General features: G+C 38.2%; 1 protein-coding gene across 1 annotated transcript; it reads right to left on the bottom strand.

The window, feature by feature from the left end:
• Positions 1-787: 787 nt before the first annotated feature.
• Positions 788-24289, bottom strand: ASNS (asparagine synthetase (glutamine-hydrolyzing)). The gene is made up of 12 exons (XM_090287208.1): positions 24192-24289; positions 20692-20963; positions 16847-17084; positions 9476-9661; positions 9136-9237; positions 8546-8673; positions 7294-7420; positions 6035-6141; positions 5457-5557; positions 2386-2467; positions 1593-1748; positions 788-1131 (listed from the first exon to the last, which is right to left on the bottom strand). Exons 2-12 carry the CDS (start codon positions 20938-20940, stop codon positions 922-924), a joined length of 1686 nt encoding a protein of 561 aa, XP_090143334.1. The 5' UTR covers positions 20941-20963; positions 24192-24289; the 3' UTR covers positions 788-921.
• Positions 24290-26568: the final 2279 nt, after the last annotated feature.

Genomic DNA, 26568 nt, shown 5'->3' with positions numbered 1-26568 from the left:
GGACCCCCTGTCCTGGCACCACCCAGTCAGTGGAGACCGCAAGACTGAGAAGACACACCTGAAAAACTGGAATATTCTATTGAGATCCTCCCGAGACCTCCCCTAAAATCCCGCCTTTGGGAAATAGATAAAAACCCTTAAGACAAAGGACCCAGTGTGTGTGCTGCCACCTTCCTTTCCCTTTCTTCCCTCAAGGTGCATACCTTTGCATTCTTCCTCCTCAGCTCCAAGTGCCCCACTTTTGCCTCTGTAGCTTGTTTCCTGAGTCCATGCAGCCCAGCTGGTGCACTTCTTCTATCTCTGTGACTTTCTAAATAACCTTTCGCTTGTATTTGAGTCTTGACTCTGAATTCCTTCTTAGCCAAACTTAAGGACCAAGGTCTAACATCTGGTGCCATTCACCATTAACAGTTCCAGAAGACACGTTACATTGGCTCAACAACAACAAAAAGTCCAAATTACTGTCTTACAAAACAGAGCTGTCGTGAACTCCTGCAAAGGACTAACTTCTGCAGAGTCTGCCTAGCCAGTCGTGAAGAATGCAGAAAGAACTGAGAGAGGGAAGTCAGAGACCATACCCTGAAGAGGAAGGGACTGGAAGGAGGCCACGTCAGCAGGAGACAACGCAGCCCTGCCAAGAGAGTGCTTGTGAGTTCTCGCAGCAAACATCTGCCCGTTTCCCCATCTCCCTGCTCACTCTCTACCTTACTGGGACACAGTAAAAGCTGCTCAGTTTCTAGTCACCTCTAATGAAAGCACAGTAGGAATATAAATGACTAGAGCAATCTTTTAGATTTAAGACTTTTATTTTTTTTCACCCCCTGGACGGAGGATGCTCATTGCTATGCTTCTAGCCCCCAAGTCCTCTCCCCTTCACAATAAGAAGAAACATTTACTTTCACTCTATAGCTTAGAACATGCCTAAGCTTTGGTGGCCGACTTGTAATGGGTCAGAGTGCGTGCAGAAGGGTCGCTGGCATCAATCCACCTGGGCATCCAGTAATGGGTCAGCCAATCAGCCCGGCCTGCGTAGTGGCGTTCAAAGATTTGACGGTAGTAATAGCCTTCTTTAGTTTTAGGAGTGTTGAAGGGAAACTTTTGGGCTGCAGCTGCCATTGCTGCATCATCAACCTGTACGAATATAAAAGCAAAATGGTTCTTTAAACAGCTGGAAATTCTTGTATCTAACTGGCTCATAAAATCAAAAGAAAAAAAAGGTATTTAAAGGCTTGACTGTAAGTAATGCCAGAGACCCTCTGAATCACCCATCACTTAGAAAATGCATAGCTGTGAAACTTTTAAAGAAAATTCAGATGCATATTTCTAATCTGTGGTGGCTCTGAGTGTTTTCTGCACTTATGCCTAATAATATGTGGCTCCCAGCAGGTGCCCCAAAATGTGTTAAGTGAAGGTCAGTGATGATTAAGTCTCTTCTCTTTTAACATGAGATGCTATTTTATAATTCTGCATGCTACTTGATTCTTATAAAAGAGGAAATCTCTCCTACAGACACAAAACATTTAAACTAAATACAAAATAAAATTGGCATCCAAAATGTCCTAGTCCACAAAGTATTTTTAAAAACATCATACCTGATGTTCAATATATTCCTGTAAAATCCTAAACCAGGAATTCTTAACTGAGGTTATGCCATCACTGAAGGCTTCTTTTGGTCGCCAGAGAATCTCTTTAGGTATCAGGTTGGAGTCCTCAAATGTCTCTCTCAGCAGATGTTTTTCTATCCCATTCTGACATGAAAACAAAAGGAGCACCAGTAAAAGCTCAATATACAACCAGTATCAATGGACAGTTTTTATTGGGTTGGCCAAAAAGTCCATTTAGTTTTTTTCCATAAAATAAAGACATATTTTTCATTTTCACCAATAACTTGGTTGATTTGGATATTTTGAGTATGTTGGCTAACTCCTGCATAGTATAGCATTAATTGTTCACAATCAATGTCCTGATCTGATCACTAATAACTTCAACTGGTCTATCTGATCATGGAGCATCATCTAGTGAGAAATCTCCACCACAAAACTTCGCAAACCACCTTAGACACGTTCAATCAGTCACAGAACCTTCTCCACACACTGCACACATCTTTTTTTGTTTCAGATGCCTTTTTACTTTTCTTGTAATAATAAAGCATAATATGCTGAAAATGTGTGTTTTCTTGCATCTTCAATATTAAAATAGCTTCACAAAAATTCATCAATTTTGATGTTTTTTTAAAATGCACCCTGATATGACAGCTGTCACAATACAATCTAACAAAATTGTTTCAAATGACGTTAAAGACAACTAAGCGCTACCAGAGCCATCTTACAGAAAAAAACAAATGAATTTTTTGACCAACCCAGTATCTTCAATTGATTCACCTACCTTGGGAATTCTCATATCTGGTGGCAGAGACAAGTAATAGGAACAAAATCGATGATCCAGGAACGGGACTCTCAATTCAAGGCTTTAAAGAGGAAGAGAAGAAAACTAAATCAAAATGAATACTTAGTGCCTGTCAGTTTAGATTGTGATTTAGTTTCCTAGCAATTCAAACAGCCTCTAAGTCATTAAGATTATGTCATTTTTATAGTCCTCCTAACTGACTGCCCTATAAGAATGCCTGAATACAAAAACCTTCATTTGGTATGATATGTACAGTATTATCTCCTCTGGGAGTGAAACAAACCATTTGAGAATAATTACTTTCCCTTCTGTGAACAAGTAAATTCCTATTTCAAAAAGCAGTAAAAGGGTCACAGGATGATAAGAAGACCAGATATTAAGATGGAGGCATAGACAGACACACTGTGTCTCCCTCCACAACTAAGAAGGAATACAACTACCTCAAAACTAGAAACAACCAGAAGTTCCAGAAAATCAAACTGCATGGAAGTCCAGCGAACAAAGATATAAATAAGAAATACTCACCAGACAGGTAGGAGGGGCGGAGCTGGGGCAGAGAGGATGTGGTGTGGTGGTGGCAGCCATGGCAGCAGTGGCAGGCCAGCAGAAAGCTCAGTCACACATTTTAAAAAGTCAGGAGGGACACCTGGGGAGTGTTCCTACCTCAACGACGACCCCGCAGCCCATGGTCCCAGCACTGGGGAAAATCAAGCCTCATTGCTTCTGACTGTGCAGACCAGTGGGGGTTGGGGTGGAGGCAGAAACTGCTGGTACCAGCAGAATCCGCTTGTTTAAAGGGCCCCCACGGACCTAGAACATCCGCAGACCCACCCACTCTGGGAACGACAGCCAGGGCAGCAGCTAGAGGGGTGCCAGTCCAGTGTGGAAGTGGGAGAAGTGCCTGGAAAGGGGGCGAGTGCTGGACAAGCGGCATTGTTCCTTCTCAGACACCCCACCCCACATACAACGCCACAACATGGTGAAACAGGTCGCCCTATACTGATGAATCCCCAAGGCTCCACCCTTACAATGTAACAGTAGGGACAGCTCTACCTGGGACATGGAGGCAAACAAACACAGGAGCCTGCCAGAATGAGGAGACAGAGAAGTATGGCCCAAAAGGGGGAACGGATCAAGGTTCTAGTGGGAGAATTAAGCGACGAGGAGATAGCCAACCTCACAGATGAGGAGACAGACAACCTAACAGATGCAGAATTCCAAACACTGGTGATAAAGATGCTCACAGGCTTGACAGATATGCTTGAGTACAGCACACGCATAATAGAAGAAGTGAAGGCTATGCTAAGTGAAACAAAGGAAAATCCACACAAAACCAATGGTGAAAGGAAGGAAACCGGGGTTCAAACCAATGATTTCGAACATAAGGAAGAAAAAAAACAGTCAACCAGTGCAGAATGAGGAAGCAAGAACTGAAAAAATGAGGAAAACTACCCAAATTTTATGAAGGAGATGGACACACAGGTCTGGGAAGCATGGAGAGTCCCTGGCGAGCTGGACCCAGAGGGCACCACACCAGGACGCATCATGATTGAGATGCCAAAAGTGAAAGATAAAGACAGAGTCCTCAGGGCGGCAAGAGAAAGGCAGAGAGTTGCCTATAGGGGCGTACCTATAGGACTATCAGCTGATTTCTCAGAGGACACTTCGCAGGCAGGAAGGGACTGGCAAGCAGTATTCAATGTGATAAAAGGCAACCTGCAACCAGGATTACTCTATCCAACAAAGCTATCATTTGGAATGGAAGGGCAGATGAAGTGCTTCCCAGACAAGGTGAAGCTAAAGGAGTTCATCATCACCAAGCCATTATTATACAAAATGTCGAAGGGACTTACTTAAGAAAAAGAAGATCATAACTATGAACACTAAAATGACAACAAACTCACAACTATCAACAACTGAATCTAAAAAATAAAAACAAAATCCAACTAAGCAAACCAGAATAGGAACAGAATCATAGGTATGGGGATCATTTGGAGGGTTATCAGCTGGGAGCGGGAGGGGGAGAAATGGGGAAATGGTGCAGGGACTAAGAAGCATAATCGGTTGGTACAAAATAGACAGGGGGAAGTTAAGAATAATATAGGAAAGGGTGAAGCCAAAGAACTTACTATATGAATGACCCATGGACATGAACTAAGGGGGATGGGATTGCTGGAGGGAAGAGGGGTACTGGGCAGAGGGAAGCAGGGGGAAAAACTGGAACTACTGTAACAACATAATCAATAAAATATATTTAAAAAAAAATAAAATCAATAAAAGAATTTGGAGTGACCTGATCATTAAGAATGTCCTTTGCCTTGACCTTTCTGACTCCAAAGGTCTTTCAAGGTCAGACCATCTCTTATCCTATTAAAAGCAGTAATGATAATTTAAATTTTTTACTAAACTGGTTAATAATCTACATACAAGATTCAGTATAAATCAGTGTTCCAGTGTTTTGATTAAGGCCACATCATCTGCTTCCTGAATCCTGGTCACTTCTTAGTAGGACAAACACATAGGATCATAACCACAGATTCAGTTAATTTCCAGCCCCATATTTTATTATTTCTAATCTAAGTGTGATTGGTAGAAGCAACTAAGATATTAAATGTTGGTTCTTTATCATGTACAGTAACTCTTCAATACTTGAACATGTCCAGCCAAAAAGTGAACACTTGAGCCAACTACTAAAAAGTGAATACTTGAGCCAACCAGAAATGATACCAAAGAAACCTTGATTAGATCATAAAACCTATAATCTAATCAAGCCTTATGCATCTTCCTTGCTCCATCCCTACATAGGGTCACCAAAGCATCAAACAGGCATGGCACGCACTCAACACTTGATACAAGGAAGTGTATAATCCTCACTGCCCTTAAAGACTTAAAAAGAGCTGCAACTGCCTTCTCTCTAGATTGTTCAGATATGAACACAATGCTGTTATACTTTGAAGGTGGAAACTCCATCTCACCATTCCCACAACAGCACTTCGAATTTAGCCTAATTCCTTTGGGACTAAGAGACAGGCTCCATTTTCCTGAGTTACCCGTGGGCAGCCGTAGTTCGATCCGCACGGAGAACATCAAACAAATAGAGTTCCTTCAGGAGCCTCTCACTCTCCTCCTCGGCTTGTTCGGGGGAAGGAGCCTATTTTACAAACAAAGAGCTGAAAGTTACTCATACCCAGATAGTTTGGCTTTAGGCAAATAAAAGTTTTTATTTTTTACTCTTACACATACTCCAACTTTAAAGGCAGGTAAGACAAAAAGCGAAACAGAGTTTAGTAAAGGCAGTCAAGGCTGTATAAAACAGATCTTCCCTCACCAAAGAGCAAATAAAATGGGCACACTGTGCAAGGACCATAACATCACAGGGGACTAAGAAATGCAAGAAACAGGATTCCCATGCTCTACTAGTTTTAAAGAATAGAGATTATCTGACACAATTAAGACTTATTTCTCCCCAAAAGAAACACAAAGCAGACACAATTAGATTTCCTCATATATGTCACAAGATAATCAATAGTACTATTGCTATACTAAAAAGACAGGTGATAGAAAATAGTCAAATAATTCATACTTTTCTCAATCTAACACCAATGCCCTTCCACTTCCAAATGCTTACCTTGTGAAAATATATATAGCCCTGCGTAAGTTCATCCGAACCTTCTCCAGAGAAGATCACCACGCTATCTGTGTTCTTCCGAATGTACTTGGAAATTAAGTACATACCTTAAATAAGAGACAGAAATGATTGTTAATGTCTCCATAACTCTTCACCAGAATGTCTATTATTTGGCTTTTGGAAATGACTGTAAGAGTTACTTTAGAGTAGATTCTTATTATTTCTGCATAGTGACACTAATATGAAAGGTATGAATTTCTTTAGTTATTTGCATCATTGTTCAGTTTAGCAAAATTTTAAGGCAGACATTCATGGTCTAAAAGCATTAAAATGTAAAACCTATATATAGAATTGTGGAATGGTTTTGGGCTACTTCATTACAAAAGCATGACTTTAAGTATACAAAAACAGTAAGAGTTCAAGTTTTGCTAGTTTAAATTTTTTTCTAATACTACCCATCCACCAAGTTAATATACAGTTAAGAATACTACATAAACTATTAAAAGATGCGCATTGGTTCCTGCTCCACATCCCTGTAAACCAGTATTTGTTCTTAACTACTTTCATTATCGCCTCATAGGGAAACTTTTTAGACATTTTTCCTAATTGTTCCCAGTGAAATATTAATACTATATATACCATCTATGTATCTGTTCATGTATTTTTGCTCCCTTGTGGACAAGATCACCCCTGAAATAAGTCCTGTTAGATTCTGAGTCTCTTAAAAGAGAAGCATATCAAAGCCGGTAGCATATGAGAGGATCAACAACACTGGGTCAGTCTGATCTGAAGTATACTTCTGATCTCAGTAGGTATCCACAGGGTAAAACTAGTATTGTTTGCTGGGTAATAATTGTTACTGACTGATAAGTTGTATGACGAAATATTTACCAAGATATATCTAAAATGAGTATTCCTTACAGAAAAGTAGTTACAACATAGACCTATTTCCCTATACAGTCCAAAAAACTTTATACAGAGAAATTGAGGGATGAGTTGCAGAAAATATGGATCTATTCTTTGGAGAAATATAAGTAGTGATACTATATATGAGTTTAACTATGTATTTACTGTTCCTCTCATTCCAAGAGATTCGAGGAATTCTTAAATGGTCTTATCTTAGACAACTGATGACATAGGAATTTTATTTGCATGCATTCTTGAGTATTGTTTTTTAAGCTATTGCTTAAAATCATATTTTTTAAACTTTATACTTTTTCAGAATTAAAAAGTCTTCTTGATATCATAAAATACCTCACCCACTGAAGCACGAACTGTTGTAATGTCGTAAGTTTCCAAGGAAAATATGACTTCATCCAGGGCCTGAATACCTTCCTCTGAGTTAAAGAGGACTTCATGGTGCTCACTCCCAATATGATTTGCCACCTGATTACATAAATACCCACATACTTGTTATTTAAAGAACAGAACTTCCCTTGAAAATGAAACATGACAGTAGGTCACAATGTATCAAGAACAACAGCAGAGAAAGAGGCAAAATAAGGGGAGGGGTTCTATAAGCCACCACAATCTGGGGAAATGATTCTCCAGGCCACCACATAGAAGCCCCACCTAATCAAGTTCCCTTGCCCCTACCTGGTCCCTCCCCTCCACTCAATCACCATCAGCCTCTGCCACTCCAAGACTTTAACTTAACAGTCAAGAGGCTTCTAATTAGCATATGAACCCATCCACCAAACACATACCTATATCACCCAGCTCACCTCATCTCTCCCTAGTCCAACAGGATCCTGCTCTAACCTTGGCCACCTTTCAGCCTTCCTACAATGCCTGATTTTATACCCAAGATGCTATATCTCAATGAAATGGCCCCTCCCCATATCCTATTTTCTTTGGCTATTGGATTCTTTCAGCATTAGTCAATTTGCTTTGGAATTGCCCCCTAGCTCTTTTTTCAATCATTCTATGTAAGTTTTTCCAGAGTAGAGATGAACTCTCCTGCACACCGAATGTGTACCAGGTTCCCTTTATGCATAGTTCTTAACATAGTGGTCTATTTAAAAAAACAAACAAAAACTAAATAATAACAATAGCGACCATTCACCAAATACTTATTACATGCTAGGCGCTATCCTATGCACTGTGTATGAATTATGTAATTTTCACTTATAAACTCTCCTGTAGTAGATATGATTACTCCCATTGCATAAGTGAGGAACTGCATGTGGAGCTAGGATTTGAAACCAATAGTCAGGCTTCAAAGCCTGCAATCCTAACCACTGTACCAGGCCTTCACTTTCAAAAGGAGAATTATCATCACAGGGTTTTTGTGAGAACTTCATTGACTATGGGAGATAAAAGTACCCAGAATACAGTGTAAAATATAGTTGATGTTAAACAAGCATTTCATTATATTTTAATATACTTAATTTAAAACAATTGCTGGAGTTAACAGAGCAGCAAAAGTACAGAATCATCAATTATTAATTTTCTTTCTAACAACAGGCAGAGACAGTGTTAACTACATAACAATCAGAGACAGTGTCTTACCTTTCTGGCAGCTAGCAAATCAGGACTATCTTCCATGCCAATTGCAAATGTCTGGAAAGGGTACTGGACTTGGGCCTCTTTTAGCTGCTTCGACAGGGTAGCAGCAACCAAACTAGAATCCAAGCCCCCTATGAGAGAGACAGTAAGTGTACTAGTCATGTGCCTTGCAAAGGTTGGAACAGATGACTTACATCTTGTTAAGTACCAAGATTGGAGTTTCATCACTTAAAATCCCCAAGTTTTATAAAATAAAAGACAACCTTAATAAGAGAGAAATCTAACATATAACCTGTGATAATGGTAACAGTATTCGAATTAGTTAAAAATCACGATACCCAACTCTAAAGAACATTTACTGCCTCGTAACAATGATATAATTATAGTGTAACTTTAAGTTGCTAAATTACCATAAATATTAAACGCAGCTTACAAAAAATCTGTTTAATCCTATCATGGAGAAACGATTAAGTCATAAAGTAAATATTTTATAGGCAAAACCTCAGGGATAGCTACAAATCATTTAACTTAAACAAATACACATGAAATATAACTAGGTTAATTTTATTAGATTAAATATTACAAGTCCTCACCAGATAAAAGACAGCCAATCCTTCTGTCTGTCATCAAACGTTTTTTAATGGCATTGTTAAAAAGGATCCGGAGGTTGCTCTTCACAGTTTCTATCTCAAAGCCTGTGAACACCGAAAGTAAGCGAAACAGCTGGGTTATTTACTGAAACGAGGTAACAATCGCCGACTTCTATCATGATGGTATCTGCTCAACAGTGGAGTTTGCCAGATCCCAATATGCCACCTCCAGATTAAATAGGAAATAGATCTTCAAACTGAAGTGATTCCAATGGTGCAAGAGTATAATTTTCCTTTGGGAGAAAGAGGTGGGGACTAGGTGGGTGGGCTTTTGCTTTATTACCTGGAAATAGTTTCTCCACACTGTCATAGAGGGCATGTAGAGGCTCGTCTCTGCAGTGATGATATTTAACCATTTCCACCGACGCAACTTTGCCATTTGGCTTTAAATCCAACACTTCATAGTGTCCTGGGAGAAAAGGCTCCACTTTTAAAAAAGGAGCTGTGGAGTGCTTCAAGCTAACAAGACCTGCAAATGCAAAAAGATAAATTTATTCAAATTAGGATGACATCACAGGAACTTTCATAATTAGTTAATACCCTTTACATTCCTATTTATTTTCCCTTCTTAACACGTTGCGTACCGGGGTATTTAAATGCCCTTTAATCCTGTTCCAGCAGGTTAAGATTTAAATATGGTTATATGGCTAATATTAATGAAATGACTTCACAAAATTAACAATTAAGCTACTACTATCCTTAATTAATAAAAAAAGCAAATGAAAAATTACTGAATGTCTAAATAACCTTATTTGAATATTTAAAATTATGCAAATGACGAGAATTCTCACCATTCATACGCAATATGTTAATACAAATGCATGTCCATTATAGAAGCAAAACAGGAAAATTAGTTTAATCACTCAAACCCTGTCACCTAAAGGCTAAAAGAATACACTTCCACCAAACCAGCAGTGCAAGAGATGCTAAAGGAACAGCTTTAAGAAGATGAAGAAAGGGAGAGAGGGGGAAGAGAGGAACAAAGGGAAAAAATAGCAATGAAGAAGTACCTATCAATAATAACCTAAACATAAATGGATTAAATGCTTCAATCAAAAGACATAGGGTAGCTAAAGGGATAAGAAAACATGACCCATGTATATGCTGTCTATAAGAGACCCATGTCAGACCAAAAGATCTATACAGACTGAACATGAAGGGATGGAAAAAATATTCCAAGCAAATGGACATGAAAAAAAAAAAGCTGGGGTAGCAATACTTATATCAGACAAAATAGATTTCACAACAAAGGTCATAAAGAGACAAAGAAGGACACTACATATCCATCAAAAGGATATAACCATTTAAACATATGTGGACCCAACTTAGGAGTACCCAAATATATAAGGAATATTTTGGAGGACTTCAAGAAAGACATTGACAGCAATACACTCATAGTAGGGGATTTTAATACCTCATTGTCAACAATGGACAAATCTTCCAAGCAAAGAATCAACAAGGATATTGTGGCATTGAACAAAACTCTAGATCAAATGAACTTAATTGATATATACAGAAACTTTCACCCCAAAGAAGCAAAATATACATTATTTTCAAATGCACATGGAACATTTTCAAAGACAGACCACATGGTAGGACACAAAACAAGTCTCAACAAATTAAGAAAAGTGAAATCATATCAAGCATCTTCTTGGTTCACAATGGCTTAAAATTAGAAACCAACCTCAAGGAAAAAACTCAAAAACATTCAAATACCTGGAGACTGAATAACATGCTATTAAATAATAAATGGGTTAACAAAGATATCAAGAAAGGAACCAAACTTTCTGGAAACAAATGAAAATGGACACATAACAGCCCAACACCTATAGGACACAGTGAAGGCAGTCCTGAGAGGGAAGTTCACAGCAATATAGGCCTACCTAACAAAGACAGAAATATCTCAAATAAACGACCTAACCCTACATCTAGAACTAGAGGAACAACAACAAACAAAACCCAGTGCAAGTGGAAGGAAATAATCAAGATCAGAGCAGAATTAAATAACACAGAGACTAAAGGAACAATTCAATAAATCCAGAAGCTGGTTCTCTGAAAAGATAAACAAAATTGACAAGCCTTTAACCAGACTCACCAAGAGAAAAAGAGAGAGGACCCAAATGAATAAAATCAGAAACAAAAGAGGAGAAATTACAACCAATACCACAGAAATATAAAGGACTGTGATAAATTACTATGAACAACTACATGCCAATAAATTTGACAACCAGGGTGAAATGGACAAATTTCTAGAATTATATAGTCTTCCAAAACTGAATCAAGAAGAGGAGCTTGAGACCTTCGCCCATTGTCCTTTATAAGATTATAAAGGTTCTTAATATCTGAGAGGGAGGGATTGTTATTTTTTATTGTTAAAAAAATTAATCATTTATTTTAAAAAAAGAAGAAGAAAAATATATGAAAGGATGAAGCGGGAGAGCTTGTATGTACAAACCATGGGCATGGATTTGGTGGGGGATTACTGGGGGAGGGGGTTTGCTGGGAGGGGAGCAAAGGGGAAAAAATTGGAACTATTGTAACAATATAATCAATAAAATACAATTAAAAAAAAAAAAAAGAAGAAGATGCAGGAAGCCTGAACGAACTGGCAACAAAGTGAAATAAAAAGTAATTAAAAAAAAAAAAAAAACTCCCAGCACACAAAAGCCCTGGACCAGACGGCTTCACAGGAGTTTATCAAACATCTAGGGAAGAGCTAACTCTTATCCTTCTCAAACTATTCCAAAAATTCATGAAGAGAGAAGACTCCTAATTCCACAACCAGGTAAAGACACAATAAAGAAAGAAAACTACAGGCTAATATTGCTGATGAACATAGATGCCAAACTCCTCAACAATATACTGGAAATCCGGATACAGCAATGCATTAAAAAGATCATACACCATGATCAGGTGGGATTCATCTCAGAGATGCAAGGATGGTATAATATTCACAAATCAATAAATGTAATACACTACATAAACAAAATGAAAGACAAAAATCACACGATCATATCAACAGATCCTTAAAAAGAATCCAATAAAGTACAGCACCCATTCATGATAAAAATGCTCAGCAAAGTGGGAACAGAGGGGGCATACCCTCTGGTCATATATGAGAAACATACAGCCAACATCATACTCAATGGGCAAAAACTAAAAACTTTCCCCCTAAGATCAGGAAAAAGACAAAGGTGTCCACTTTCACCACTTTTATTCACCATAGTATTGGAAGTTCTAGCCACAGCAATCAGACAAGAAAAAGAAATGAAAGACATCCAAATTGGAAATGAGGAAGTAAAACTTCATTATTTGCAGATGTCATGAAAATGTACATAGAAAACCCTATAGGCTCCACCAAAATACTACTCTAATAAATGAATTTGGCAAAAGAGTGGGATACAAAGTCAATATTGAAGGCATTTTCGTATACCAACAATGAAATATCAGAAACAGAAACTAGAAAAAAATCCCATTTACTATAGCAACAAGAAAAATGGAGTCCCTAGGAAGAAACGTAACCAAGAAGATAAAAGACCTGTACTCAGAAAACTACAGAACACTGAAGGCAGAAATTAAGCAAGATACAACTAAATGGAAGCAGATACCATGTTCATGGATGGGAAGAATCAACATCATTAAAATGTCCATACTACCCAAAGCAATCTATAGATTCAATGCAATTCCTATTAAAATACCAATGACATATTTCACAGATTTAGAACAAGTATTTCAAAAATTTATATGGAACCAAAAATGACCTCAAAATCCTGAGAAAGAAGAACAAAGTAAAAGGGATCACAATACCTGATATCAAACTATATTACAAGGCCACTGTAATCAAAACAGTCTGGTACTGGCATAAGAACACATAGATAATGGAACAGAATATAGAGTCCAGAAATAAACCCATGTCTCTATGGTCAGTTAACATTGACAAAGGGGGCAGGAGCATAAAATGAAGTAAAAATAGCCTCTGCAATAAATGGTGTTGGGATGTCTGGAGAGGTACATGCAAAAAAAAAGAAACTAGACAACCAACTTACACCATACACCAAAATAAACTCAATATGGATAAAAGACTTAGATATAAGCCATGATACAATAGAAGTCCTAGAGGAAACATAGGCAGAAAAATTTCAGATATCCCACATGACAATATTTTCACTGATATGTTTCCTAGAGCAAGGGAAATAAAGGAAAGAATAAACAAATGAGACTACATCAAACTAAAAAGCTTCTACACGGCTAAAGAAAACATCATCAAAATGAAAAGGGAACCAACTGTTTGGGAAAACATATTTGCCAATGATACCCAGGACAAGGGTTTGATCTCCAAAAGATACAGAGAATTCATATGAATCAACACCAGGAAGAAAAACAATCTAATTTAAAAAAGGGCAAGGAGGATATACAGAGGCTCCATAAACATATGAAACGATGCTTGACATCACTAGCCATCAGAGAGATACAAATTAAAACCACAATGTGATATCACCTCACACCTGTCAGAATGGCCATCTTTAACAAATCAACAAACAACAAGTTCTGGTGAGGATGTGGAAAAAAGAGAACCTTAGTGCACTGTTGGTGGGAATGCAGACTGGTGCAGCCACTGTGGAAAACACTATGGAATTTCCTCAAAAAACTAAAAATGTAAATGCCTTTTGATCCAGTGATCACACTGCTGGGATTATATCCCAAGAATCCTGAAACACCAAATCAGAAAAACCTACGCACCCCAATGTTCATAGTAGCATTATTTACGATAGCCAAGTGCTGGAAACAGTCTAAGTGCCCATCAGTAGATGAGTGGATCAAAAAATTGTGTTACATTTACACAATGGAATACTATGCAGCAGAAAGAAGGGATTCCTACCCTTCGAGACAGCATGGATGAACTGGAGAATATTATGCTAAGGTAAATAAGCCAGTCGGTGAAAGACCAATACCATATGATCTCACCTATAAGTGGAACCTAATGAATATGTAAAACAAATGAGCAAAACAGAATCAGCAAACTGGAAATAAGGAACAAACTGACAACGACCAGAGCAGAGTGGGGAGGGAGATAAAGGGGGATAAAGAGGGAAAGAAGGGGAAGGGTCTAGTTAGGGAACAAATATAAAGCACCCATGAGCATGAAAAACAGAGTGGGGATTGATTGTGTGAGTTGGGGGTGGGGCAAGGGAGAGCAATGGGGAAAAACTGGGACAACTGTAATTGAACAATAAAATAAAAATAAACGCGAAAAAAAAATACCTCTTAAAAATTTTTTCCAAGAGTAAATCAAAGGTAGATTATAATTCTATATTGAGTTAATCAGGTCCAGAGGAGATACAACGGTGATGTACTTTGGCCTTGTGTTCTCTTTACTGGGATTCCCTAATAGTACGTAACACATTACTTGTTCTGTGCGATTTGGTGTCACAGCTAACAAATCTTTGTGAAATACAATGTCACGAAGATTTACCTCTATGTTTTCTTCTAAGAATTTTGTAGTTCTGGCTGTTCCATTTCAGTCTTTAATCTATTTTAATTTTTTTATATGGTGTGAGGTAAAGGTCCAACTTCATTTATTTGTATGAGTATGTCCAGTTGTCCCAGCACCAGTTGTAGAATAGATTATTTCCCCATTGAATGGTCTTGGTGCCCTTGTTGAAAATCAGTTGACTACAGATGTATGGACTCAGTTCCTGGACTCTCAATTCTATTCTGCTGGTTTATATGTCTATCTTGTGCCAGGACTATACCGTCCTGCTTACCCTTATTTTATAGTAAGACTTTGTTCTTTTTCAAGATTCTTTGGCTATTCTGGGTCCCTGTATTTTCATATGAATTTTAGAGTTAGTTTGTCAATTTCTACAAAGAAGACATTTGGGATTCTGCCAGGGATCATTTTAAAGATCACTTTGGGGGATACTTCATGATCAAGGGATGATTTTCCATTTATTTAAATTTTTCTTTTCTTTCAACAATGCTTTATCATTTTCAGAGTACAAGTTTTACAGATCTTTTGTTAAACTTAATACTGTTTTATTCTTTTAGGTGCTATTATACATAAAATTGTTTTCTTAATTTCATTTTTAGATTGTTCATTACAAATGTATAGTTTTCACTGCTAGTGTATCAAATACAGGTGATTTTTGCACATTGATCATGTATTCTGCAACCTTGCTGAACATAATGGGAGGAAAATAAGGGTATGGCAAAAGTAGGTTTACAGTTTTTTACATGGCAAATAATACAATAATTAATAAATAATACTACAAGAATACACTCCATGTTTTTTGTACTCATAATTGTAAACCTACTTTTGCTCCACCCTGTATGGGGATTCTGTATTTTGTTCAATTTTTCTGAAACCTAAAACTCCAAAAAGTAGTCTGTTTTTAAAAACATTAAAAAATTAATGTTCCTCAGCAGGGGGAAAAAAAAAAAAAAGGACAAAGGAACTAAATAAACATTTCTCCAAGGAAGATATACAAATGGCACACAGACAAAAAAAAAAAAAAAATGCTTGAGATCATCGCCAACAGATAAAAGCAAATCAAAACTCCAATGAACCAGTACTTCATATGTACTAGGATGGCTAGAATCAAAGTCAGAAAAAAAGTGTCTTTCAGGACATGGAGAAACCAAAACCCTCATATACTGCTGGTGGAAATATAAAAAGTTGCTGCCACTTTGGAAAACAGTCTGGCAGTTCCTCAAACAATTCAACAGAGAGCTACCACATGACCCAGAAAGTCCATCCCTACGTATACACCCAGGAGAAATGAAAACATATGTATACACACAAACTTGTACATAAATGTTTAAAGTAGCATTACTCATAATAGCCAAAAGAGAGAAACAACTCAAATGTCCACCCACTGACAAATGGATAAGCAAAATGTGGTATATCTATGTAATGGATCATCTTTTGCCTATAAAAAGTAAGTACCAACACATGCTACAAGATAGACAGATCTTGAAAACATTATGCAAGTGAAAGAAGCCAGTCACAAAAGCCCACATATGACATGATCCCATTAATATGAAATGTCCTGAACAGGAAAATCCATAGAGAGGTTCAGCGGTTGATGGATATAGAGGGACAGGCAGTAAAAGCTAAAGAGTACAAGGTTTCTTTTTGAGGTGATAAAAAATTTTTCTAAAATTAATAGTTTTGGTTGTAAATATCTGTGAATATACTAAAAACCACTGAATTGTATACTTTAAGTGGGTGAATTGTATGGTATGTGAATTATATTATCAATAAAGCTGTTTTCAAAATGCTAAATAAACATTTGCTATAGCTATGGCCTGGTACCCCAGTGCAATAATTGCAGGGTCAACCCTAATATTACAGTATAATTAATTAAACTTGCCGATACCAATGGAATCAAAGTAGATACAATGCAAGTCAACACAACAAAAATTAAATCACTTTACTAAACAGATTTATAATTCAAGGATTACAGAATATAAGTGCTGAAAAGGAAAGTCCAACTCCTTGGTTTAAAAAACACAAAGCTCAGAGGGTCTATGACTTACTTAGTCAATTGTAAAATTTTACATTGCTTCCTATGGGATTTGCAAATACGACCTAGGCGAAAAAACACAAAATCCAGAATAATACTGAAAATCTATAGAAAAATGCAATCATTACCTTTAGCTTCTGAACACACAGCCAAAAATCCATCTTCTGTCATAGCTTTAAACAAAGGTCTGACTCCATAGGTATCTCTGCCCAGGAACACTTTCTTATTGGCCGTATCCAGTAAAATAAATGCAAATACCCCATCCAACATACTAACTGTTTGCTCAATTCCTCTTTTGTCATAAAGATGAAGGATTATTTCACCATCCACTTTGGTCTGATATTCAAATTCAAAATGGCGTTGCAGCTTAAGGAAGCAATAAAAATGTTAGAATCTTTGTGCACTCACTAACAATTTTTTATTTCCAAGTTGTTTCAATATTTCTGTGCTCACTAATCATTTCATGCATGTTAGTGATTTAGATGAATTATGGCATTAAAAAATATAGTGTGTTTGAACTCACAATCCTACACATAAAAGCTAAACCTGTGAAAATTTTAGTTGCATTCTGATAAACAGAAGGCAGAGAATGTACCAGAACAGTAATGCATGGAGGCAGAGAAGTGCTTATTATTATATACATACTGTATATACAAATATATTTACATATGTGTATATGTAGGTTAAGGAAATAGGTTGCACAGTTGCCATGACGCTGGAAACCTATCTTCCGCTACTGTAAGATTTTGGTTTGGGAATATAGTATTGATTCAGTTTCTTCCAGTTCAGCCTTAAAGACCTACCTATGAAAATTGAAAGCAAAAGGACAAATGTATTTGGTATTGTACCCTAAAAAATAAATGATTCCATCACAATAAAAGCGACACAGCATCCAAAACAAAGCTGCTGGTCCCTAGGGGCAGACTACAACACCCAGTCCTTCTACCACTGCAATGCAATTACAGCTACTTCTCACTGACGGACAAAATGACAGTGGAGCTTATTAGTGCACACGCCCCAGAGGAACAGCTGAAAGACTGTCACTATCACCACATACAGAGTAAGAGTTTAGGTTATGTCCCCAAACTCTGGGGCTCTCCACCACCACTAGCAAACCGGGAGAGTGAGAAGTCCTTCGCATGTTTCTCTCTTTCTCAACTTACGATTTTTAGCTGACAATAGAGTGGAAATTCTAGATAAGTTTAAATATTTAAAACATGTTTTTATGTTTCATAAATAAGTCTACATGTTTACATATGTATGGCCTATAAAACATGCTTCACAGACTCACTTGCTTTATAAATTTGTGAGCCTTTTGTCTCTGAGGACTCACAGAACTGTCCGAAACTGGGCTTTGGCCGTCTCCAGTACCTACAAAGCTACCTCCTGGTTGCCTTTCCCTACTCTGAGAGACTGTCAGGGATGATCCCAGTCACTGGCAGGTGGGATCTGGAAATGGTCTTCTGCTGCCCTTTCTGGATTTAAGTACCTGAAGGAAAAATTACCCTAAAGCAACCAATGATTTCAGTAAGCAACAGCTTCCCAATTCTTTTCCCCTATCCCTCCCCCACCATGTCATCCCCACTCTGGGGCCTGAACTTCACAGGTAATTTATGGGTCAATGGTTCACATGTACCACTTCCTACTTTCCTGAGACAAAGCCACCATATCTTGCCACCATCCAGAAATCACATTGCCATTGGGCTTGGCTGCAAGTCCCTGCCATTCCCTGCAGGAAGAGGGCTTCCTCCACGGCCCAGCCTTTACTCAGATTCCTCCATGCCTTGACTCATTCTCCCACCACTCCCAATACACGCCAGGCTGTATTTTAGTAGCAACTTTATTTTCATCAAAAACAGGAGGACTTTGGAGTTTACATTGCAGAATACTTTATAAGAGCCTAAAATGTCCATTTTACTCTATAGACAGATTTCTAGCTGTTCAAACTGCATTATCATAGGTGACTGACAGAAGCAATGGAACTTGTTTGCATTTGAAAATAAAAACATATTTGGCTAATTTATAATAGAAATATTTTCAAAATGTTTAAATTTTTACAACTATTAACAAAACACACAAAAGCAGCTAGGCTGTTCATGTAAACAAGGAATTTCCTATATCATTTAAGGTGAAAGTCAGGCTAAAATTGCCATAATACAACCTGGCATTCTCATGAATTTGGTACTAATTTGGCTTAGTAAAAAAGGCGGTGTAACTGCTCCCCTCCTGTCCTCCTACTAGCGTCAAACTATAATCTTAACTCCCCCGTTCATCATTTCATCTCCAAACATCTAGAAAAACGATGCCTGATGTATAGTAGGCCCTTAACAAACATGAAAGGAATTTGGTGAAGAACTATAAAAATACTTTTCAAGTGAGAAGCCTATAACTGAGTGTTCCTATAAGCAGACAACAAACAATGGCAAAACCAACTGTTTAGAGATAAAAATGTCCAAAAGGTGGCTAGAATATATAAAACCCTACCCATGAATGCTAGGCATATATTAAGGAGGCTTTAAAAATACCCAGAGACATCACAACCACAGGTATGAACATTAATGAAATCGGGCTCAAAACAAACCAAAAAACTAACAAACAAACAAAAACATCTATAAATATATTCTTGGGACACTTGGGGAAATATGAACTAGATATTAGATGGTATTGTGGATTTCTTAGGTATAGTAATAGTACTGGTGTTAGGTTGAAGAATGTCCCTTTTCTTACAAGATACATCCTTACATATTTAGAAGTCATAATATCTATAATATACTCTAAATACAACCAAAAATAAACATGTGTGTATAAATATATAGACAGAGAGATAAAGCCAATATGGCAAAACATGAACAATTATTCAATACAGGTTTTCATTGTTCTGTACCTTTTGAAAGTTTGAACTTTTCAAAATTAAAAGTTGAAAATGAGGATGACAAACAAAACTCCTGCAAATTTTAGATTAAAAAATTTCTCATGAAACATTAGCCAAATAATTCCAGACTGAAAGGTTCTTAACAAATTTAGCTTCCTCAGGTCAGAATGCCCATCCCCTCACCCACGCTCATCCTAAGAGTACTTTCACCCGATTAGAAAGCTGTTCCAATTTTAATGCTGCTAAAAGTCCTACTTCTTGCACTCCATTGCATCTGGCTGCCTTTCTGTCCTCTGGCTCTGATTAAGTGGAAGTATGCAGTAACAACAAATATCTTAAGGGCTGCAGTATAGAAAAGCTACAAATATTATCACCTCTAAACTATTAAATTTTATCCTCAAATTTCCTTGCTCTTAGACTAGTACTCCAACTCCCTTACTATACTATACCAAGTCCTGCTTGATCTGGTCCTGCCTACCTTCCCAACCATATCTTATTTTTTTAGGATTATCCCAGGGCTGCTTCCTGCCTCAGGGCTTCTATATATGCTATTCCCTCTACAAGAAATGCTCTTCCCAGCCTTGCGGGCTGATCCTTATCCACTGGTTTTCAGTTCAAGTGTCAATTTCTCAAGAAGCCTTCTCTGACCACCCTTCCTAGAAAACTGGATCTCCCATACCCATCAGTTCCATATTCACGTTTTCTGAATGCCTGCTATAGGTACAATGATTTTCTGTCTGCTTCCTAATAGAATAAACTCCATTACAGCACAAACCTACCTCTCCTATTTACTACTGTATCCCCAACACCTAACACAGAGCCTAGCACAAATTAATATTTAAATTCATAATAAGAAAAAAATAAGATTCTAAGAGTTAAGGAAACTGAACTGTAATCTCCATTTTATCTTTTTTTGTGCATGGCCAAGTCAATTCACCTCTTTGTGCATCAGTTTCCAGTCTAACTGGAACAAACAAGATCACAAACATGGAAAGTGCTTTGAAAAGTAAAAACCATTATGCAATATATAGAAAATGATTATAACCAACAAGCTATGAAGTTTAATCACATCAAGATATATTCTGGTTCCATTCTGTTTACCTTCTGGTGGTTGTAGATTTCTCCGTTGTAACATAGCCACAAATAAGGAAATTTCTTCACGCGAATTGGTTGCATTCCAAACAACTGGTCAACCACCGCCAACCGGTGAAATCCAAAGCAGCAATTGGTATATCCATTGACGTTCTCAAAGCGAAATGCATCAGGACCCCTGTGTGCAATCTTCATAGCACTCAGACACTGAATGGAAAGGCAGTCATCGCTGCCGAAGAGGGCCCAAATGCCACACATGGTGCAATGGAGCTATGGGCTCTCTATGGAGAGAAAAGGAGACCATTAAATATTCAGTATCTGATTCAAGTCTGTATTAAATCTTGATTCCAAAACCTTGCAGAAACTACTCCAAAGATCAAAATGTAAACTATCTACAGCAATTTTTTCATTAGGTTGGCAGGCACACAGGAATAGAGAATAATTTAATTTACTTACAAGTATTCAGAAAAAATGAATGACCTTCATACCCAGCCAGCTACAGCAGCTTAGCACCCAAAGCCTACATCTCTTTTACCTTAGGATTTGGTCAGCCAGAGCTGGTGGTGTTCAGGCCACATTCTGTTCTGCATCCCAGGTTTACTCCCAAGATACAGATGCTCATGTAGGCTGGCTCCAATCTACCCAGACATCCCAGCCCCACTCTCTTCAGCCCAGAATCTCAAAAGTCCTCAAAAACCCATGAGACTCTAGATTACTATAGTCTTCTCGACAATTAAATGTACTCTCTTTACCTGTAGTAACTAAAAACAGAATATAGTGGATAGAATGGAAAATGATACATATTACTAAAATATATTAAGCTATATAGCTCTTATAAGCACTTCACAACTTCTAGTTAACCTCTAAGTGATTTATTCAAATGTGACAAAAAAAATTATAAAGAGAAAAAGAAAGCAATATTATCTGATACCGATATCCTGGCTTTATAATAACAACAAAAATTACATTGACAGATACAAAATGTTCATCATCAAAACATCCTAAAGGACAAAAATATTCTCAAATTGCTGCCTTGGTCAATAAGAAAAAAAAGTGGGGGAGACATGGACATTGATAACATCTCTGAAAAACAGCTGGATTCATCCCTGTGGGCCAACAAGCAAATAAATAATTCCTATAAATGTTAATTGCTTTTCAATTTCAAATTTTCAACTATGAAATAAAGGGCCGTTTTATTTGGATGCTGCCAACTCAAAACAGTTATTTTTACCAAAATATTGATTCAGAAATGATTTTGGTATTTAAAAAAAAATACAAATATGCAGCAAATAACTAGATAATTTGGGACAAAGATCATAAAGAAAAAATATATGTTCAAGTTATATCAATCATTTTTGAGCAATCTTCTGAGGGCATTTCATTTGTACCTAAATGAACCAAAGCTTTGTTTGGTCTTTTAATGAGATGAGATCAAGTTAATGAAATATGGTATTAACTCAAGCAACTTGGACATAAAAGTATCACATGTCTTATGCAGTCCCTTTCACACACTGGCCAGAGAGCCAATCATGAGATATTTACTTTGAGATTTAGTGGGAAAATTCACTGAGATTTAAATGAGATTACTACTGATAAGTCATCTACCTTCTCCTCTATACCATATATACAATGGAATACCACTCAGCCATAAAAAGAATGAAAGCTTGCCATTTGCAACAACGTAGAGGGACCATGAGGATATAATACTAAGTGAAATAAGTTAGAAGATAAATACTGTATGATTTCACTTATAGGTGAAATCTAAAAAACAAACTCATAGATACAGAGAACAACAGATCAGTGGATACCAGAGAAGAAAGGGGTTAGAAGGTGGGTAAAAGGTGTGAAGGGGGTCAATTGTATGGTGATGGATAATAACTAGACTTTTGGGGGGTGATCACTTTGTAGTGTATACAGATATCAAATTACAATGTTGTACAACTTAAATTTTTTTAAAAGTGGGCTGGGAAAGTGCTTTGAAAATCACATGAGGTCATCAGTGAATCATTTACTTACCTAGGTCCTCCCACTGTTGCTTAAAGAATCCCATTAAGTCTAAGGATAAATACTAACCACTAACTTGGATGGGAAAGAGAGGTAACAAGTTTGAGAAACACACTTATTTCTCCAGCAGAAAAAATGCAAATTAAAACCTTCGCCTATTATTTTTATTGGAATTGGTCTCACTAGAGGGCAAAGGTCCTACTGCAATGCTTTTCCCCACTGCGGTTCCTTGTTCCCAGTAATTTTCCCTATTTCCTCATAAACTTCTGGAGCCACATATGTAATTTTAAATATACTAATAGATCCATAAAAAGAGAGAAAAAAGGTGAAATTAATTTTAAATATTAATGTATTTAACACAATTTACCAAAAATAGTATCATTCCAACGCGTAATCAGTACAAACAATTATCAGGGAGACATTTTACATTGCCTTTCTCTATTAACTCGTCAACATCTGGTATATTTTACACTTAAAACACAACTCAGTTGGGACTAGACAGCATTTCAAGTTCTCACTATAGTCACATGTGTGTAGCCGCGACCAAACTGCAGTGTTGTTTAAGTGCATTCTATTATAATTACCAACTTCTTAAACTTTTTATCACTTTATTTTTACATTAAGATCTCAGCAACCAACTCCTGGTCAGGTTCAAGACTAAAGTGCTTCTAATTCATCTTTCAGCAATACGATCAATCGATGAAAAAGTAAAAAGTTTTCAGTCCTTTTAAGTTATTACTCAAGCACCCAGGGCGACAGACAGAAAAGACATAATGGGAAACTGGGCCATTATTCAAAATAGTAACTTTAATTTGAAGCCAGTCCTATACAATAGATACCAAATGGGTATGACAGTTCTTTGGCCTTTTTTCTATCCCGTGCCGCCTGGCGCTCTCAAGAGATCTCCTTTTTGATACAGTTTGCTCATCAAGGCACTTGAGTCGGGGAAAGGAGGTGGCTGTGGAAAAGGGAGGCAGCCGGAAGTGAGGGGGTAAGTACAGATCCCGAGGCCGAGATCCACAACCCCAGAGACCCTCCCTCCTTGCACCAGGACCACACAACCAAGTCCCCGTGCCTCCCACCCCCACCCCCGGACTCCCAACTGCACCCAGGCCATGTGCACGCTCCAGTCCATGCACAGGAAGGCCCCCAGGCTGCGAAAATTTCCACAGGCTTCGATACAATGTAATAAAAAATAATAAAATTAACAGAAGGCAATTCGGGCGGCCGCCGCCGCCGCCGCCTCCTCTCCGAAGCAGCGGGCCTCCCACCGGGGACCACAACAGTGGTCTTTGCTCTGGCGTCTGCTCCCAGGTGCACTACAATCGACTCCGCCCTCTTTCCCCGGCCGGAGCCGAAGGAGCCGCAGCATCTGCCGTAGCCGGGATCCGCGCCTGCTCTCCCATCTGAGGGGCCAGATTGCAGCGCATCTTTCACCCCCCTCCCGGGGCAGCCCCGAGGCGTGCGGGGAGGGGACCTGCGCAGGGCGCGGGAGCCCAGTTTACCTGGGCTCGAGCAGGACGGGTGAGCAGGCGGTGAGACTGCACACGCGGGCTGCGGTCTGCAGACTGGCGGGGCGGGGCGGCGCGGCCTCCTCTCACTTTATAGCCGTTTACCTCCTGTAACGCGTGCGGGAAGTTTCATCAGGCCTGCGACAGCCAACCAGCGCCGGCGCGTGCAGGGGCGTGGGCGTGGCCCGGTGGGCGGGGTCAAGGGAGAGCGGAGATAGGGCGGCCGGGGAGGTGGGAGGGACCGCCCTGTTTCCAGCACTGCAAAGTGTTAGTGCACTTGCTGAAGTATAGCGTCCGAGGTCAGACCGGGGTCCCCATTGACTCCTAGCATTACCTTGCCTTCTGTTCTTACAATTAGGGGATCTTCTACACTTGGTTCTTAGGGCAGTCCTCACCAAATTGCTTGCAGTATCCCCTCGGCTTCAGGTCTCCCTTGTATCCTTAATTGCAAGGTCATTAGGAGTACTGTAGTTCCTTCTTACTCCTAAGAGTGTCTGATACATAGATGTGGATGTACAGATATATGCTAAATTAATAAACAGTGAGGCAGATAGGAATAGCTGGAAAAGTATCTTTTTATTAAATACAAACTAGATTTCACTATGTTCTACCTCTGGATATAGCTCAGTGTATTTTATTTTGTGATGGATCACCATTAACCTTGTGATGTAGTTGTCCTGTATTTGTGTTCCACCGGATTGTCACTTTCTTGGTTGTGTTAACGTCGTCACCTTTTGAGTCCCAGGGTCAGCTCAGTGGCTACCATTAGGTAGATTCTCAAACATGTATTCAGTTCAATTCCTCATTATATTTGGTCGCTGACAAAATTCATTTTCAGGAAACACTGAGCTCCAGTCTCAATTTACCACGAATGCTTATATGACCATATGGATGTCCTATAACCTCATGTTTCTATCTTTAAAATAAGGAAATAAGAGATGACTGGGGTTCCTCCATTCCTGAAATTCTAAGTACTAAAGTGATGAGAACTCTGCAGAGCCAAAGCACCCAAGGAGGGAAATTAATTTTTCTCATCCCCATAATGCAGTGTATACCGTTGAAACTCAAAATAGCCTTGCAATCTTGATGTTTTTACATTAGGCCCAGTTAGAAGTGAATTATCCAAATCCACACACCTGATACTTATAGATCCAGGATGTGAAATAAGGATTGTCTGGATCTAAAAGCCATTCTCTTTTCATCACATTCTGCCTGTGGACTAAAATGTCAAGAAGAGCTGGGTTGTACTGGATATGCTGACAGAGAGCAAGGGGCTGATAGAGCTTCTGTTATTTTTACTGAACATGAATAATTTCCATTCAGGATTAAATACATTTTAGTTTCCAGATTTCATCCTGTTTCTATATTGGAGCATGACCCTGAAATTATTATCTGCATTGACATTTTGTAAGGGGAGAGTCTCCATTTTAAAGGCACTGTCGAATTAACTGGTACCAGTACTACCCTCAAGTTTATTACTCAGTACAGTTTGGAAAGACTTATCCTCAGAAACAGTTGTTTAAGGCCTAAAATTTCTTCATAAGTATCTAAGTCAAGTTGATAGCCAAAATATTATAGATCAGAGGTCCCTAAACATTTTAAGTACAAAAATTTCTTTTAGAATCACACACACACACACACACACACACACACACACACTGGTTTTCTTGACCTGACCCCACAAGAAGATAGTGTGCTTTTAGTATCTCTTTGATAGAGAAAATATACCACCATGATAAAAATAAACAAGGTAACATGACTTCATAACTCTTAAATAAATTTGTATTTTATAGCATTTATTGAGAAATAGTAAAATTACATATGCAAGACATACTAAGATCAGACTACAGTCAATGCTTGTAGAGTATACAAGTTTGATATCCCCTTACAATACATTCCTGACTAGTTCAAAAATTGCCAAAAATATAAGTTCCTGAAGCACAGAGCATGCAGTGGACACTTCGTAGTTCACAGACAAGAACAAAAACGATAGATAACTAAGTTCTAAGGTTCCTCATTGCCCTGAAATTTTCAGCATCAAACAGATTTTGCTATACCCTCATCTACATAATCTCTCTTAAGCCTGACAACAACCTGGGCAAGTAGGTCTCCTACCCACATTTTACAAATGTAAAAATGAGACTCAGACAGCTTGAGGGATTTAGCTGAACACACACAGTTTGAATTAAATCATAAATAACTGAATCATAATCTGTAGAAAACCAGATCCCATTCCCCTTACCACCCTGTCTGTGTAGTGGAAGACAAATACAGTCATACGTCGGTACTTGTTGGCTCCAAAACTCGTCGAACCCTGTAACTCGTCGCATTTTGATGAGGAAAAATATGTTTCATCACTCATTTGCTTGCC

The sequence above is a fragment of the Furipterus horrens genome, unplaced genomic scaffold (genome assembly GCF_987537825.1).
Source record: "Furipterus horrens unplaced genomic scaffold, mFurHor1.1.pri manual_scaffold_9, whole genome shotgun sequence".
Classification (NCBI taxonomy): Eukaryota; Metazoa; Chordata; class Mammalia; order Chiroptera; family Furipteridae; genus Furipterus; species Furipterus horrens.
The sequence above is the reverse complement of the archived record's forward strand: the minus strand, read 5'-3'. Positions and strand labels throughout refer to the sequence as shown.

Excerpts from the sequence above, each read along its gene's own strand:
- ASNS (XM_090287208.1), bottom strand. The coding sequence starts at position 20,940 with ATGTGTGGCATTTGGGCCCTCTTCGGCAGCGATGACTGCCTTTCCATT. Across the intron at positions 5,558-6,034 it reads GCTATATATATTTTCACAAG|GCTCCTTCCCCCGAACAAGC; the intron begins GTAAGCATTTGG and ends TTTGTAAAATAG. Across the intron at positions 2,468-5,456 it reads CGAACTACGGCTGCCCACGG|CCTTGAATTGAGAGTCCCGT; the intron begins GTAACTCAGGAA and ends TCCTCTTTAAAG.